This window comes from Acomys minous (assembly GCF_964271855.1).
Source record: "Acomys minous genome assembly, chromosome: 14".
Classification (NCBI taxonomy): Eukaryota; Metazoa; Chordata; class Mammalia; order Rodentia; family Muridae; genus Acomys; species Acomys minous.
Window position 1 is genome coordinate 8,703,310 of NC_140496.1, and position 17,601 is coordinate 8,720,910.

At 47.3% G+C, this 17,601-nt stretch overlaps 1 protein-coding gene across 2 annotated transcripts in view; it reads right to left on the minus strand.

Annotated features, from left to right (window-relative positions):
- USP10 (ubiquitin specific peptidase 10) overlaps window positions 1-14,359 on the minus strand; it is a 52,554-nt gene extending 38,195 nt beyond the window's left edge. The window contains exon 1 of one of the 2 annotated variants that reach the window (XM_084757446.1): window positions 13,741-14,359. In XM_084757446.1, coding sequence (XP_084613572.1) covers window positions 13,741-14,145 — 405 coding nt within the window. In that variant the 5' untranslated portion in view covers window positions 14,146-14,359. The remainder of the gene's footprint in view (window positions 1-13,740) is intronic. The other variant, XM_084757445.1, reaches the window with a different exon arrangement.
- Between the last annotated feature and the right edge of the window lie 3,242 nt (window positions 14,360-17,601).

Consider the following 17,601-nt stretch of genomic DNA (forward strand, 5'->3'; position numbering starts at 1 on the left):
CACTGAGTGGAATTGCTAGAGCCTAAACAAAGGCTCAGCAGCCACAGGTCAGCTGCCAGGAAGGAAGTCACAGCAATAAGCCTTCATCTGAAGGGCCGAGCCATAACTGATCTAGCTTGCTGACTTCCCCAAAGGTCTGTTTAAACACCCCCAAGAATTTTAAAGGGGCTGGGTAAGAAACAAATGGTGGACTGTACACACTTCTTTTCACTTTAAGAAGGAAATCAACAGGACAGCCAGGGCTACACAGAGAAACCCTGTCTCAAAAAAACAAAAAAAGAGGGAAGCCAAATTAGAATCTTCCCAGCAGGAGTGGCAGAGGCTCAGCAAGTAGGGTGTCTACTGGCAAGCCGACAACCTGAGTTCAGTCCTAACCTTTCTAGCAGAGGAAGAGAACGAGCTCAAGTTGTCCTTTGAGCACTCTGCTACAAATAAGTAAATGTATTTAAAAAAAAAAAAAAAGATTATGTATACAGCATTCTGCCTGCATGTACACCTGCACACCAGAAGAGGGCATCAGATCTCATTCTAGATGGTTGGGAGCCACCACATGGTTGCTGGGAATTGAACTCAGGACCTTTGGAAGAGCAGCCAGTGCTCTTAACCGCGGAGCCATCTCTCCAGCCCGTGAATGTATTTTTTAAAAAAGTTTTTAAGGGGCTGCAGAAATGACTTGGTGGTTAAGATCACTGGCTGTTCTTTTTGTTTTTGTTTGTTCTCTGTGTAACAACCCTAGCTGTCATGGACTCACTTTGTAGACCAGGCTGGGCTCGAACTTGCAGAGATCCATCTGCCTCTGCTCCCTGACTGCGCACCACCATGCCTGACTCAAAAATAAAAATAAAAAATAAAAATAAATCACCTTTTAAAAGCCAGGTATATTGGCTTCTGCCCTTTACCGCAGCAAGCAGAAGGGCTGCCAAGTTTTCAGTGCAGCCTGGGCTATAGCTGAGTCTGAGGTCAGCCTGGGCTAAAAGTGTGCGACCCTGTCATTGCTCAGTCAATTACAAAATAATGCCAGGTATGGTGACGCGCATCTTTAACCCCAGCATTCAAGAGGCAGATGTTGTTTGAGTTCAAGGCTAACCTAGACTAGCTCCATAGAGAGTTACAGGACAAGCAGACCCATATAGAGACCCTGTCTATAACAACAATGGGGCTGAAGACATGGCTCAACGATTAAGAATACCTGCTGCTCTGTGGAGAACAGGAGAGGTCAGCTCTTAGAGCTTATCCCAGGTAGCTGGTTTACAACCATCCATAACACCAGTTGCGAGGAATCCAGCCTCCTCTTCTGGCCTTCACAAGCACCAGGCATGCACGCATGAAATGCACATAACACACAGGTTGTGGTAGTTTGAAAAGAGAATGGCCCCAACAGGCTCATATATTTGGATTTGTTGGGGTTTTTAAATAATTTATTCACATTAGGTCCCAATTGCTATCCCCTCACTATTATCTTCCTGTTCCCACCCTCCCAGGCTCATATATTTGAATCCTTGGTTCCCAGTTAGTAGAACTGTTAGGGAAAAATTAGGAAATGTGGCCTTAGCAGTTGCTTTGGGGTGGGCTTAGAGGTTTCAAAAGCCCACACCATTCCCAGTAACAACCCCCACCCCATTTCTCTCCCTCCCTCCCTCTCTTTCTCTACTTTGCACCTATGGGTCAGGATATAACCTCTTAGCTACTGGCACAGAGCCACATCTGCCTGCCTGCCGCCATGCTCCTTGCCACGATGACCATGGACTCTAACCCTTGGGAACCCTGAGTCCCAATAAATGTTCCACCTTTGATCTGGAGAGATGGCTCAGAGGTTAACAGCACTAACTGCTCTTCCAGAGGTCCTGAGTTCAAGTCCCAGCAACCACATGGTGGCTCACAATCATCTGTAACGTGATCTGATGCCCTCTTCTGGTGTGCAGGAGTACATGAGGACACAACACTATACACATAATAAAAAAATCTTTTTAAAAAATTTTTCAAAATGGCTCTGTGACTAGCAGGCACAGACGCTAGGACATAAACCCACAACGCACTGCAGGAGAAGGAGCTAGTCAGGAAGTGAAGAGGAACCAGAAGTATCAACCTGTGAAAGCCCAGAGACGACATTCTCGGGAGGCACATCCAAGACCCAGGGCTACCCTGGCTCTACCACTCTCGCTCAAGGCTATGTACAATTCCAAGAGGATTCCTGGCCAGTGGCTTCAAACTCAGCCAGTCATGCTCAGTAAACAGGGAGTCCAAGGTCCTAACTCAGATCTGAAGCTGCCACCAGCCATGGCTCTGGGGACACCTGTGATTATAGTAAATGAGTCCCAGCAAAGACAGAGAAAAGAAAACAAAGCTGGGTAAATGTTTGCTCAAGATATTAGTTACATGTCGCCCCACAAATAAAACTGAGATTCCACTCTGAACATCCAACATACAGGCTTTCACAGGGCCAAGACCGCAGGCTTCTCAGGCCAGTTCCATCTACTGCTAAGTGGGCATTAGTGCTTAGAGGACAAGTCCGTGTTTTCACACCCACCCTAGACTGGAGGCATGAAAACTATTTTGTGGCCGGGTGCAGTGGTGCACTCCTTTAATGCCAGTACTCGGGAAGCAGAGGCAGGTGGACTGCTGTAAGTTTGAGGCCAGCGTGGTCTACAAAGTGAGTCTAGGATGGCCACGGCTACATAGAGAAAGTCTGTCTCAAAAATCCAAAACCAAATTTTGTGGCAGGGCATGATCGTACTTGCCTTTAATCCTACCTAGTAGCACACGAAGCAAAAGCAGGTGCTGCCCTCATCTCCCAGAGAGAGAGAGAGAGAGGGAGAGGGAGAGGGACGAGAGGGAGAGGGAGGGAGGGAGGGAGGGAGAGGGAGAGGGAGAGGGAGGGAGGGAGGGAGGGAGGGAGAGGGAGAGGGAGAGGGAGAGGGAGAGGGAGAGAGAGAGAGAGAGAGAGAGAGAGAGAGAGAGAGAGAGAGAGAGAGAATATATGAGAGAATGAGAATATATGTGCGCGGTCACGTGTGTGTTCACTTTCCCTTTTCCAGACAGTTTCTCTGTGTAGCCTTGTCTGTTCTCTGTAGATAAGGCTGGCCTCCAAACTTAAAGATCCACTTGCCTCTGCCTCCAGGCAGCGGGCCACTACCTTGCAGCTTTGCATCTCTGTACATTTCAAGTCAGCCTCGTATCAGAGAGAGTTCTAGGACAGCCAGAGCTACACTGAGGGGTGTGGGGCACAAACTAATACAGAGGCCCTAGTTTTTCTTTTTATTAGAGTGAGAAGTAAATGTGCCAGTCTGGAAAATAGTCAGGACTTAAGAGGGTGAGGAGTGTTTTACTTATCTGACCACCACAGTACACTGATAGAAGATAAGATGACTATGGAGAAGAAACACTTCTGGTTAAAGGGCTGTGGAGATGGATCAGCAGATAAAAGCAATTGCTGCTTTTCCAGAGTACCAGAGTTCAATTCCCAGGTCCCACAAGGTGGCTTAGGACCTCAGTCCCATGGTATCACCCTCTTCTGGCCTCCACCTATATGCACATGGTGCAGACATACATGCAAGCAAAAACAACCATATTTATAAAAACCAAAAATAAAAAGGGGAAATGTTTAAAAAGGAAAACAAACATCTCAGTAATTGACAGATTCTTCTCTAGCCACTCAGGCAGATGACCTACCACTCTCTCCAAACCATGGAGGGTCTGACCTCTAGGTTCCTCTGGTAGAGGTAATAGGCCAATGAGAACTGAGAATCGCCTCTTTTACAGTATAAAGCTAGAGCTCAGTGCTACAGTTATGAGTGGAGTAGGTGGCTGGAAAACTGGCTTTACCATTTAGGGCAGTTGCTATTTTTCTGGAAGACCCAGCTTCAATTCCCAGCACCCACATGGCGGCTCACTCCTGTTTGTAACTCCAGTTCCAGAGGATCCAATGCCCTATCTTGCCTCTGTGGCACCAGGCACACATGTGGTATAAAATCCATACACATGCCGGGTGTGGTGGCGCACGCCTTTAATCCCAGCACTTGGGAGGCAGAGACAGGCGGGTCCTGATAGTTCAAGGTCAGCCTGGTCTACAAAGTTGAGTCCAGGACAGCCAAGGCTACAGAGAGAAACCCTGTCTCGGAAAACCAAAACAACCCATACACATAAAATAAAAAATGTTTAAATTCCGCCATGTGGTGGTGGTGGCACAGGTCTTTAATTCTAGCGCTCGGGAGGCAGGGGCAGGCAGTTTGAGGCCAGCCTGGTCTACAGAGGGAGTTCCAGGACAGCCAGGGCTACCAAGAGAAACCCTGTCTTGAAAAACAAAAAATTAAAAATTTTTACTGAATGTTGTCAGAATAGTTTCTAAATTATTCTAAGTGTATGACACACTATAGAATGAATGGGCGGTGAGACAGGATTCCGAACTACAGGGGCCCTATTTTTAAAACACACACACAGTGTGGCAGCTCCAGTCCCTGACCCCAGTGCTTGGGCAACAAAGTGCATTTCAAATCCAATGAGTTGCCTAGGCTGCTAACTCAGAGAAAACCTGTCTCTAAACCAAACCAAACCAAATCAAAAAATGTTTGACCAAAAGCATACAAATGACAAACTGAAGATGAAGAATCCACGAAGAAAAGCTTTATTTTTACTTTAAATTCCCCCCATATTCTTTGCAGGGGACAAGCAGCTCGCAAAATAGCATGTCTTTGCTTTATAAGTAAAAGTTAAAAGGTACTGTTATCAAAACAACCCACACACTAACAACACCTGCAAGCATGCCCAGCTTTATCTCATCCGTTCCTTCATTCTACCTTGCATTTGAGAGTCACCATGAAAGTCTCTATGTGGACATCAGGCCCTGGCTTAGTATCCTCTACAAAGTCTACTGTGGGGACTGTCGAGATAAGCCTTTTGGAGGCCCACAGAGAACGGCAAGTGAAGCATAAATGGCTCCTAAGAAGAATCTTGAGGCTGGGCGGTAGTGGCGCACACCTTTAATCCCAGCACTCGGGAGGCAGAGGCAGGTGGACCATTGTGAGTTCGAGGCCAGCCTGGTCTACAAAGCGAATCCAGGACAGCCAAGGCTACACAGAGAAACTCTGCCTCGAAAAACCAAAAAAGAGTCTGGACCGGTCCTGATCCACTGCACACAGTGTTGATCTACTGGGGTCTCCTGGCACTCTAGTGAAGCCTCAAAATGGATGGAGGCGAGGGTGGTGACTGCTTCCTCCTCCTTTACAGAAGTCTCCTGGCTTTTACACTGAAGGAAGTTAGACCTGCACCCTGAGTCTGCTCTTCAGAGTCCAATGGATTCTGCATGGGCTGAGTCACCACTCTCCCTTCCTCCCATGCTCCCTTCCCCCAGTTCCAGATCCCCACATTCTAAAAAGTAGAAAAACTCAGACTAGAAGACCAAGCCCTGCTTCTATGTCCCTAACCAGACTTATCGCCCCCCTGACCTAGAACCTGTCTCTCGTGTGATGTGTGTGGAACGGTGATAACAGTGTATGGCAGCTAACACAGGCCACATAGGCCCATGTAGGACCATACAAACCTCAGTGCCCAAGCGCTGCAACGTCTCTTCAAAGCTAATTCCTATCCAATGATCACTCCTACCCAGGAAGCCTAATTTGGGTCTTAAATAGAGATGGGCTTGGCACCCATCTAAAGGAAATCATTACTTAAAATACTGAAGGAAGCCGGAGTTCGAGGCCAGCCTGGTCTACAAAGTGAGTCCAGGGCAGCCAAGGCTACACAGAGAAACCCTGTCTCAAAAAACAAAAAAAAAACAAAAAAAAAAAAAAAAAAAAAAGAGAGAGAGAAAATACTGAAAGAAGGAGTCTGTCTTTATTGTGATCTTAAAACTACTCTTTAAAAGAAAAGTCGCCAGGCCTGGTGGCTCACGCCTTTAATCCCAGCACTCAGGAGGCAGAGGCAGGTGGATCAATGTGAGTTCGAGGCCAGCCTGGTCTACAAAATGAGTCTAGGACAGCCAGGGATACACAGAGAAACCCTGTCTCAAAAAACAAAAAACAAAAAACAAACAAAAAAAAAAAAAAAAAAAAAAGAAAGAAAAGTCAATCAGATATGGTGATACACGCCTTTAATCCCAGCACTTGGGAAGCAGAGGCAGGTGGATCTCTCTGAGTTCAAGGCCAGCTTGGTCTACAAAGTGAGCTCTGGGACAGCCTCAGGCACACAGGGAGAAACTCTGTCTTTAAAAAAAAAAAGGGGTGGGGGGGTGGGGGGGTGGAGAGATGGCTCAGCAGTTAAGAGCACCGACTGCTCTTCCAGAGGTCCTGAGTTCAATTCCCAGCAACCACATGGTGGCTCACAACCATCTACAATATGATCTGATGGGCTCAGATCACTGGATAAAAGCCCTGGCTGCTCTGGCAAAGAACCCAGGGTTCCCAGCATCCACAATGGTGGCTCAAAGCCATCTCCACCTAGCTCCAGTTCCATGGGAATCGAATACAGTTAGTTTTCTGGTCCACAAACACATGCAGGCAAACACTCATAACTGGGGGGATGATTAGAATGGGCAGCTATCACAGGATCTGGAATCAGCTTCATTTTCAAGCCCTTCTGCTTACATCGCAGCTTTGATGGGCACATCAAAAAGAGAAGATGTTGCACCTTGGCCTGTGGCTACAATTAGTGGAAGGTAAAGAGAACAGAAGTATATGTTTTAATGTTAAGTCCTGGGAAAGGCAGCCAAGGCCTTGGCTCCACTTTGGAAACCCACATAGAAGTGGAAGGAGCTGGGCAGTGGTGACTCCTGCCTTTAAGCCCACCCTGGTCCATAGAGTGGGTTCCAGGACAGCTAGAGCTGGGGGGAGGGGATGCTGACCCCATAGAACTGTCCTCTGGCTTCCACACATGCACTCCAACACACCTCAGCCACATAAGACGAAGACCCTAAGAGATGCACTGGCTTTACTTCTCTGAGATAAGCTGCCTAATACAGCAGAAGACAAAAAGAAGGAAAATGCTAGAAAGCTTGACAGCTGCTGGAATACAATAAATCCATAAGCTAACGGGTCTTGACAACACTCAGCTGAAAGCTGAAAGTGAGAAGTCAAGGCAGATGGCTTCCATCCTAGCAAAGGCGCTAGTGAGAGCTCAGCAGTCCAACCACAGATCTGCGAAAGGTGATTACAGGTTTTCTAATGGATTCCATTAAACGCTGTTTGGCAATCTAGGTGACAAAGTCTATGACTTGCATATATTACTTCAGCCTTACCCTGTGTATTTTAAGACATAAAAATGAATTTTGCAAGGCATGATGTACACCTCTAATCACAGCACTCAGGAGACATCCTTTGCCACAGGTTTCTGGCCAGCAGCTGTGACACAGCAAGACCTCAGTCTTCCAAGTTCTTTATCTATGAACACAAGAGCTGAACCAACCATATCCCCACCCAACCAAAAAGCCCAAGGTCGGACTCAGGATACACTTTTTTTTTTTTTTTGGTTTTTCGAGACAGGGTTTCTCTGTGTAGCCTTGGCCATCCTGGACTCACTTTGTAGACCAGGCTGGCCTCGAACTCACAGTGATCCACCTGCCTCCGCCTCCCGAGTGCTGGGATTAAAGGCGTACACCACCACGCCCGGCCAGGACACACTCTTGACCAGGCAGCTTCTTTCCACCTCAATCAGGTCACAGCCCATAGCAAGGCTATTGTTACAGGCTTTGTACTTCTTTACTCAGTTTCATTCTTTTTTTGGGGGGGGGGGGAGGGGGAGTTTCGAGGCAGGGTTTCTCTGTAGCCTTGGCTGTCCTGGACTCACTCTGTAGACCAGGGGGGGCCTCGAACTCATAGCAATAGCCTGCCTCTGCCTCTCAAGTGTTGGGATTAAAGGCGTGAACCACCACACCCTGCCTGAGTTTCATTCTTATGGAACACTCAGATGTCAACTGACGATCTATGCTTATGGATCCCCAGAATCCCATACACCAGCACGGTGGCACACTCCAGTGATCTCAGCACTGGAGAGGTAGAAACAGGAAGTGCAAAAGTCATTCTTGGCTATGTGGCTAAATAGCAAGTTTGAAGATAACCTTAGCTACATTTAAAGTCACGAGCACACTGGCATACATGTGCACACTCACAAACTCTGCCAGAAAAAAAGAAACAAGGGGCTACCAACATGTCTAGAACCAATACACAGGAAAAAGAGTTGAGAGAGAGAGAGAGGGTTTCTTTGTTGTGTAGTGCTTGCTGTCCTGGACAGATAGGCTGGCCTCAAACTCAGAGATCCACTTGCCTCTGGCTCTTGAGTGCTAGGATTAAAGATGTGCACCACTACCACCCAACAAAGTTTTTTTGTTTTTGTTTTTTTGTTTTTTGTTTTTCGAGACAGGGTCTCTCTGTGTAGCCTTGGCCGTCCTGGACTCACTTTGCAGACCAGGCTGGCCTCGAACTCACAGCGATCTGCCTACCTCTGCCTCCCGAGTGCTGGGATTAAAGGCGTACGCCACCACGCCCAGCTCCCAACAAAGTTTTTAAAAGGCATTTTGAAGCTAGGTGGTGTGTGTGTGTGTGTGTGTGTGTAAAAAACACTTGGCTTACCAGCCAGTCCACCTGGAACTAGAGCTCAGGGGACTGAGACAGAGAAACACTCAAGTGTGGTTCTCTAGTCTCCACATGCGCGCGCGCGCACACACACACACACACACACACACACACACACACACACACACACACGGCATGCACCTACACAGGGGAGAAGGCAGCCTCACTCCATGTATTCCTGTGCATACTCTCAGTTCTCTGGTAAGAATGAAAGGCAAGGGCTGGGCGTGGTGGCTCACACCTTTAATCCCAGCACACAGGAGGCAGAGGCAGGCAGATCTCTGTGAGTTTAAGGCCAGCCTGGTCTACAAAGGAAGTCTAGGACAGCTGAGGCTACAGAGAAACCCTGTCTTGAAAAAGCAAGAAAACAAACAAACAAACAACAACAAAACAAAAAATAAGGAAACCCTGTCTTCAAAAATAAAATAAAAAAGAATGAAAGACAAGCTCCAGGAAGAAGCCCTTCTGATAGCAGTTCCAATCCCCCTGGCTGTCCCAGCCAGGCCTGCCCTGGTCCCAGCAGAGTAACTGAGCTGCTGCAGCAGCTGAGAGGGCAGAGCAGGAAGGAGATGCTTCTCACTTCCTAGGAGAAGCGCAGCATCAAGCCAGAGAGTTTTCTTTCCATACTAACAAAATAAATAGCACTCAGGGAGGCAGAGGAAGACAGATCGCTGAGTTTGATGCCAGCCTGGTCTACAAAGCAAGTCCAGGACAGCCAAGGCTACACAGAGAAACCCTGTCTGGGGGGGGGGGGAGCCAGTACTTGAGCAGCAATAATCTGAAAAGCCCCACTCACTATAAATCACCTTGCCATGTGGGCTACCTTTATGTTCCAACTTAAGTTCATTTTGGTTTCTTCTTCAGACAGGATTTTACTATGTAGCCCAGGCTGGCCTCAAACTACCAACCATGCTCAGCCTCCCATGTACTGGGGTAAGAGGTGCACCACCAAGTTTGCTCCAATAATTACTTGTTCTTTTCTTTCTTCCTTTCGTTTTATGAATATGGGTGTTTGCTTGCATGTATGTTTGGATAGCCTGTGCATTCAGTGCCTGAGAATGCCAGAAAAAGGGACCAAATACTCTGGGACTGGACACCATGTGGGATCAAATCCAGGTTTCCTGCAAGAGCAGCAAGTGCTCTAACCCCAGAGCAATCTGTCCAGCCCCCAACACTAGCTCTTAATCCAGTCTGCTGAGACAGGATGGTCACACAAGGCCTTTTTGAGAGATCACTTCCACAGACAGAAAAACTGCAGTCCAAGCACACACAAGTCTTAGAAATGAGTAGTTCCCTGCTGAAGTGGCACTAAGAGACAAATGACACTAATCCAACATCCCATGGCCAGCAAATCCCACTGCCGCCGCGTATGTCTGCTCTGTGACAGTGGCCCTTCATGTGTGCCAGTAACTGCACTGCTGTAGCGTAATTACAAACTCAAAGGCAAGCTCTGCTACCCATTTCCTGCACTTTGGTAAATTATCAATGAGACACGTCTTCCAGCCCCATCCAGTGCACCCTCAAAACTTGATCCATTGCTCAGAAGTCCTTACACACCCACAATCTGCAAAACTACATCAACGTGATACACCTCGTCCTAGTGAAGCTGAGAAGGTGACAGCCTTCCCCTAGTCTAGACAATCTAGCCTCAGGGGCAGTCACCAAATGATATCACCTTTCCCCTTTCAATTTTCCTGTGTGCACCATGTTCAAATCATGATGCCTCCACCTAACATAAACCAAAATACCTAATGTGCAATCTGTCCACTCAGTCACTGGCTTTTGGTGCTGAGTTCCCAACAAGGTGAGTTAAAAGGGCGGGAGGGTGAGTCCCTAAACAGCAATTAGCACTCAAGGGAACTACCAGCTCCTGGACTTCTCACAGCAAACAGTCTCAGGATTGACTGAAATGTTTTACTATTGTTTTGCATAAAAAAATACCTTCAGCCGGGCGTGGTGGCGCACACCTTTAATCCCAGCACTCGGGAAGCAGAGGCAGGCGGATCTCTGTGAGCTCGAGGCCAGCCTGGTCAACAAAGTGAGTACAGGACAACCAAGGCTACACAGAGAAACCCTGTCTCAAAACAAAACAAAACAAAAACCCAACAGCAACAAATGCACTTCTAAGACAGTGTAACACTATGTCATGTGCTAAAAACTGCACCCAAAAATCTCAGCATGTAAAATGTTGGGGTCTGTGTAAAGAATAACAGAAAACAACAGCATGCTACCTAACCCGGGCATAGAAACACTGCTGTGGACTCAACACAAACTTTTCAAGTATAAGGCAAACTGGTAGCTTCAAATTAATCCGCTCAGCTCACTGAGCCAGTTCTGACAGCACACATACCAGACCCACTTAGACTTCAGGTGAGAGCTCCTCTAAACTGGTTCAGCTGGTGGATAGGACAACCTGCACCCAGAGTGTTTCCAAGTTTACCTCTGCCCTTCAATCCACAGAACGGGGTTCAAATACAGAGTCCAAACATGGAAATGGCTACAATCTATATGAGTGAGTTAACTTGTAACCTCGATAAGTCCACTGACAAATGACCCTTAACTGTTAACCTGTAGCAGTTACTTCACCAAAAACCTACAGTACTAGACTATGGAGGCTTCCCACAATATCCCAGTCCCTGAGAGCCTGAGGCAGGAAAACTGAGCTTTAGGCTAACCTGGACTTCATTGTGACCCTGTCTCCAAAAACAAATCAGAACAAAACCACCCAGTATGCACATCATGGAGGCCAGCACATGGTAAACTGCCAACATTTCATGAATGAATGAACTAATTAAATGTTAAAATACTCAGAACAACTCAAAGCAGATCCAATAATGAAATCCTGTCTTTTCTTTGTGTATGTGCACAGAGGAGGAAGGGCAGCCCAGTTGGCCCAGAAGTTGCTATGTAGCCTGGGGTTGATTGACCTTAGACTGCTGATCCTCCTGCCATGTGGAGGTTACAGGTGTGCCCCACCTTGCACTACTCTTCTTTTAAAAATAAAACAGGATTCTAACCATTGAGATGCAATATGAATAAATTAATAATAAATAAGTAAATAAATAAATAAAACAGGACTCAAACTATCACCTTTCCCCACTTCTACCATCAGCTAACCAAAGGCACTGCTAACATATATGTTTAGTGAGCATCTCCAGGCTACCCCCAAAAGATATGCACAAGCTGTCACATCCAGCAAAACTCAAATGCCAGGGCCAGGTGTGGTGGTGCACGCCTTTAATCCCAGCACTCGGGAGGGAGAGGCAAGTGGATCTCTGTGAGTAAGAGGCCAGCCTGGCCTACAAAGTGAGTCCAGGACAGCCAAGGCTACCCAGAGAAACCCAGTCTTGAAAAACCAAAAAATAAATAAAATAAATAAATAATAATAAAAACAAGAAGAGTTCCAGGACAGCCAGAGGTACACAATGAAACTGTCACAAACAAACAAAAAACCTAATTGACTACCTTTTTTATCTTTGGAATTAGTCTGTAGGGTTCATTCTGAACTGAGCATGAATGTAAATTGCTTTTTGTGTGTGTGACTTTTTTTTTTTTAATTTTGAAATGAAAAAAGCATACTTAAGCATAATTTACACCACCGCTTGGCTTTCTTGTTTGTTTTTTGATACAGGGGTTTTTTGTGTAGCCTTGGCCATCCTGCTTTGTAGACCAGACTGTCCTCTAACTCAAGAGATCCACCTGCTTCTGCCTTCCGAGTGCTGGGATTACAGGTGTACTTGAGTTGAGCAAGAAGCTAAAATCTCTGAGGAGAGGCTGGACAGCTGCTCCAGGTTTTAAAGCAGTTGCTCTTGCAGAGAACTCCATTGCAAAGCACACCTAAGGAGGCTGACTGCCATCCTAACTCCAGATCCAGGACATCCAAAGCCCTTCTCGCTTCAATTGGTACCAGGAACACACATACATGAAGCAAAGCGTTTATTCACATTTTTTTAAAAAAGGTCTGAATAGAGCCAGAGGTGGTGTTGAATGCCCCAATCACCAGTGAATCCCCAGCACCTTGGAGGCAGAACAGGTAGTTGTCTGAATTCCGAGCCAGACAGTTGTATAATGAAGACCTGTCTAAAACTTATTTTTTAAACTAATAAAAACTCGGAATGACATATTTGTCCAAAAAAAAATATATTCAACAATTACGAATTGCCTTTCTACTGCAGAGTACTACACCAACTACAAAAGTAAGTTCACAAAAGGAAGAGAAAGGTCAAACAGGCAAAGTTCTGACTTGTTCTATGAAACATCACATATTTAATGGGACAGCAGTGTCTCCTAGGGTCAAACCTTTCCTTACAAAGGGTTCGAGGTTTAAATCTCACACCATGCCTTCATTGCAACTGTTATTAGAAAAACCCTTCAAAAAAGCACGTGGTGGCTCATGCCTGCAACCCATCAGGTTGAAACATAAGAAACCTCAAGTTAGAAACCAGCCTGGACTACAGAGAAAGACCCTCTCCCAAAATATAAAGACTTCTTCAAAAGTGATCTAACCAGATCGACCTCGCCTGTTTGTACATGAACCCACGCACCCTTCAGTCTGGCAGGAAAATATCAAGAGATGGTTATAAAAGAAGACAAGTTCTAGCCTAGGGCTGAGACCTCGGCAAACGCCAAGGCTAAGGCAGCCCTGAGGAGCAGCACCACGTGCTGACTTCTCACTTCTCCTAAGTGCGGCTTATCAGGGCCTCTGCAGGGGCAGCTCCGGCACCGAGCGGGGCCCGGACGCAGCCGGGACTCAGACCACTCCGTGCAAAAGGTGTCAGTCCCGGACGAGACAGAGTGTGCTGCCCCAGTGGTTCCCAGTTTTCTTTGCTACAGAATCCCTTAGGCGAAGGCCGGGACCCCTCCGCTCCGCAGCACCACACCAGCAGCCAGAGAGCGTCGCCCGGGACTCGGCGGCTGCTGGCCCGGCACGCGGAGGCCTTCCCTGCGGCCTCGAGCACTCTCGGGGAGGCTCGGGCGCTCTCGGGCAAGCTCGGGCGCTCTCGGGGCAGTTCGGGCGGCCTCGGACGCTGGGAAGCGCGGCACTAAGGGGCGCGGCGCGGGCCTAGGCCGGCAGCGTGCCGGCGCCTCCCCCACCGCCCGCTCGCCGCGCACCTCGCGCCCGCCACCCCGAGGCAGTCCCGAGGCCCAGACCTCCCTCCCTGGACGAGGCCCGCGTTACCTGCGGATTGTGGAGGGCCATGGCCGCCCGTCTCAATGAGGCTCCGCGCTGCTCTGGCTCCTCACGCCGCGTCCCCCGTCGCCGCCATCTTCTCGCCGCACAGATACACTCGCAGCGGCCGCCGCGCCTGCGCACTGGCCGCGCCGCGGGAGAGCAGGCGGTGTTCTGCGCCTGCGCGCGACAGGTGGGCGTGCGCCCCGGCTGGCGACCCTTCCGCTGGCAACGCGCGGAGGGCAGCGGCACCCGACGAGGGCGTGCGGTTGGAACTGGCCACACACCTCGGGTCTGCAAGGTGGGGTCCGGACGTCTTAGCTGCGCGGTGGCCACCCGAGATCGACCCTGGAACCTCCTCCAATGGAGAGACCCATGAATCCCTTGCCTTATGGAGCGCGCTCCTCCGACCATTCATTCGTTCGTTCGTCCACTCGTCATTCCTTCCACTTGCTTTGCTTGGCATTGGGGGGAAATCGTTTTGTGTTTGTGTAACAGGAATAAACGTTGAAGGAGCCAGTGACATGACTCAGCAGGTAACGGAGGCCGCCTCCTTTACCCTTGACGACCTGGGTTCCATCCTCAGATCCACAAGGTGGAAAAGGAAAACCAACTCCACAGAGTTGTCCTCCGACATACAAACGGGCGCGCACACACACAATAAATGAATTTTAAAAAGGACTCGTTGATCCGGCATTGTTCTCCTGTCTCTCAGTACATGGGCAGCAGAGGCAGGAGGATCTTCCATGACTTGCAGACCAGTCTACACAGCAAGTTCAGGCGCCACTTGAGTTACATAAGGTGACAGTTTTGGGGGGTGGGGAGGAAAAGGACACACGAAAGCAAACAAGATCAAACAAGATCGTGTTGAGGTCTTAGCACATTGTGCAAAGGGTAAGCAGCACTCACTAGACGTTACCTATAGCTCACACCGGGAGGTGCGTACACACAGGAACAGCTGTTGACTCAGCCACACAGGTAGGAAACCCTTGCTTAAATCTCCTACCCGCCCCCCCACACACACACTCTGAGTTCATGGCTCTACCATCCCCCTCTCCTGTGGCTTCAGACAAGTTACTGCCCTTTCCCTCAGGCTCCCTGCCTGTGACTGAGTGAACAAAACGCAAAGTCTTTTGTTTGTTTGTTTGTTTTTTGTTTTTTGAGACAGGGTTTCTCTGTGTAGCCTTGGCTGTCCTGGACCCGCTTTGTAGACCAGGCTGGCCTCGAACTCACAGTGATCCACCTGCCTCTGCCTCCCAAGTGCTGGGATTATAGGCGTGTGCCACCACACCTGGCTAAAACGCAAAGTCTTATTTCTGATTACTTTGCCAAGCTAAAGCTCTTTCTTTTACACTACTCTTTAAATGCGCTTAAAATGTTCCATGGCATCCCGTTTCTTTCACCCAATTTTCTTCCTTTTGGCTTTTGTTTGGTTTTTTTGGGGGGGTTGGTTTTTTTCAAGAAAGGAATTTTCTGTTTTACAGATTCCTGACTGTCCTCGAACTCACATATATCTACCTACCTCTGCCTCCTGAGTGCTGGGATTAGAGGCGTGTGCCACCACCACCCGGTTTGTTTTCTTTTTTTTTTTTGGCAGGGGGGGGGGCGGTTCGAGACAGGGTCTCTCTGTGTTAGCCATGGCTGTCCTGGACTCGCTTTGTAGACCAGGCTGGCCTTGAACTCCCAGAGATCCGCCTGCTTCCGCAGGTTGGGACTAAAGGCTGAGTGTGGTGTGAGTTAAGCTTTTCTTCCTTTTTTCTTTTTCCCAACAAGGGATCCTGCTGTGCTGCCCAGGCTGCTATCAAATTCCAAACTTTAAGTGATTCCCCCTGCCTGTCCAGTGCTAGCTAGAATTATAAGCATGCACACTTTACCAGAAAGAAAAACCATAAATAAGAGCCGGGCGTGGTGGTGCACGCCTTTAATCCCAGCACTCGGGAGGCAGAGGCGGGTGGATCGCTGTGAGTTCGAGGCCAGCCTGGTCTACAAAGTGAGTCCAGGACAGCCAAGGCTAACACAGAGAGACCCTGTCTCGAAAAACCAAAAAAAAAACAAACCATAAATAAAAAATAAATAAATGATGTTTTCAACCTGTAGGGCTCAGTCCTTTTGGGGTTGAAGGACCCTTTCACAGATATCTTGTATATTAGATATTTACGTTATGATTCATAACAGTTGCAAATTACAGTTATGAAGTAGCAATGAAAATAACTTCAGGCCAGGCGGTGGTGGCTCACGGCTTTAATCCCAGCACTCAGGAGGCAGAGGCAGGTGGATTGCTGTGAGTTAGAGACCAGCCTGGTCTACAAAGTGAGTCCAGAACAGTCAAGGCTACACAGAGAAACCCTGTCTCAGAAAACAAAGCAAAACAAACAAAAAACCAAAAAAAAAAAAAAAAAGAAAGAAAAAGAAAGAAAGAAAGAAAAAAGAAAAGAAAGAAAGTAACTTTATAGTTGGGGGTCAACACATCATGAGAATTGTATTGAAGGGTCACATCATTAGGAAGGTTGGGAACGATGCCCTAGGAGCTTAGTAACTGCTGAAATGTATCCTTGTTGTTCCCAGAGTCCTTGGGCATAAAGGTAACATTTTCTCAGGAAGGGCTTGATGCTTTTGATGTTTTATTGCCAATGATAAAATTCAAGCTTTCCAACAAAAATTGGGATTGTGGCAAATGGGTGTCTACCAGGTGGGCTGGACAGTTTCCCAGTTCTGGAAGACTTTCTGGTGACAGTGGCAATAGAAATAAATGTAACAAAATGAAAAAATAAGAAACTGAGGAATGTCCCGCCACGTGGGAGGCACCACATAGTCCAGTGGGCAGTGCCACTAAATGATAGATGCAAGGTACCATCACATCACAAGTGTGCGCCAGTGAGAGGGCTCAGCAGCCAAAGGTGCTTGCCACCAAGACTGGTGACCAAAGTACAATCTCTGGGATCCCTATGGTGGGAGGAAGTTGACCAGTTGTCCTCTGACCTGAGTAAATAAAACTCAATAGGCCAGCCAGGGTTGTGCACACCTATAATCCCAACACTCCTTTTAAAGATTTATTTATGGGCTGGAGAGAAGGCTCAGTGATTGGAAGCACTGACTGTTCTTTTGGAGGACCCGGGTTCAATTCCCAACACCCACATGGCAGCTCACAACTGTTTGTAACTCCAAAATCTGACACCCACAGACATATAATGCACATAAAATAAAAATAAATACATTTTTAAAAGATTTATTTATTTATTTTATATATATGAGTGCACTAACTGCATGTATACCTGAAGGCCAAAAGAGGGCATCAGATCCCAGTATGGTTATGAGCCACCATGTGGTTTTTGGGAATTGAACTCAGGACCTCTGGAAGAACAGACAGTGCTCTTAACCAGTGAGCTATCTCTCTAAACTGAACAAATGTAATTTTTTAAAAATCATGCATATAGGGCTAGAGAGATGGCTCAGAGGTTAAGTGCCCTGACTTCTCTTCCAGAGGTCCTGAGTTCAATTCCCAGCAACCACATGGTGGTCCATACCATATATAATATGATCTGATGCCCTCTTCTGGCCTGAAGGTGTACATGTAGGCAGAACCCTATATACATAATAAATATATAAATAAATAATAAATCTTTCTTAAAAATCATGCACATGATCCATTTTCTAAATTATCTTCCATGCCTGTATTAAAGGAGTTCTAATCAGCTAAAAAATAAATACATAAAATAAAAATCATGCACATAATGTAGGCATGGTGACACAGGCCTTTAACCTCAGTTTTGTTTTTTTGTTTTTTTGTTTTTTTTTTTGATTTATCGAGGCAGGGTTTCTGTGTGTAGCCTTAGCTGTCCTGGACTCCCTTTCTAGACCAGGCTGGTCTTG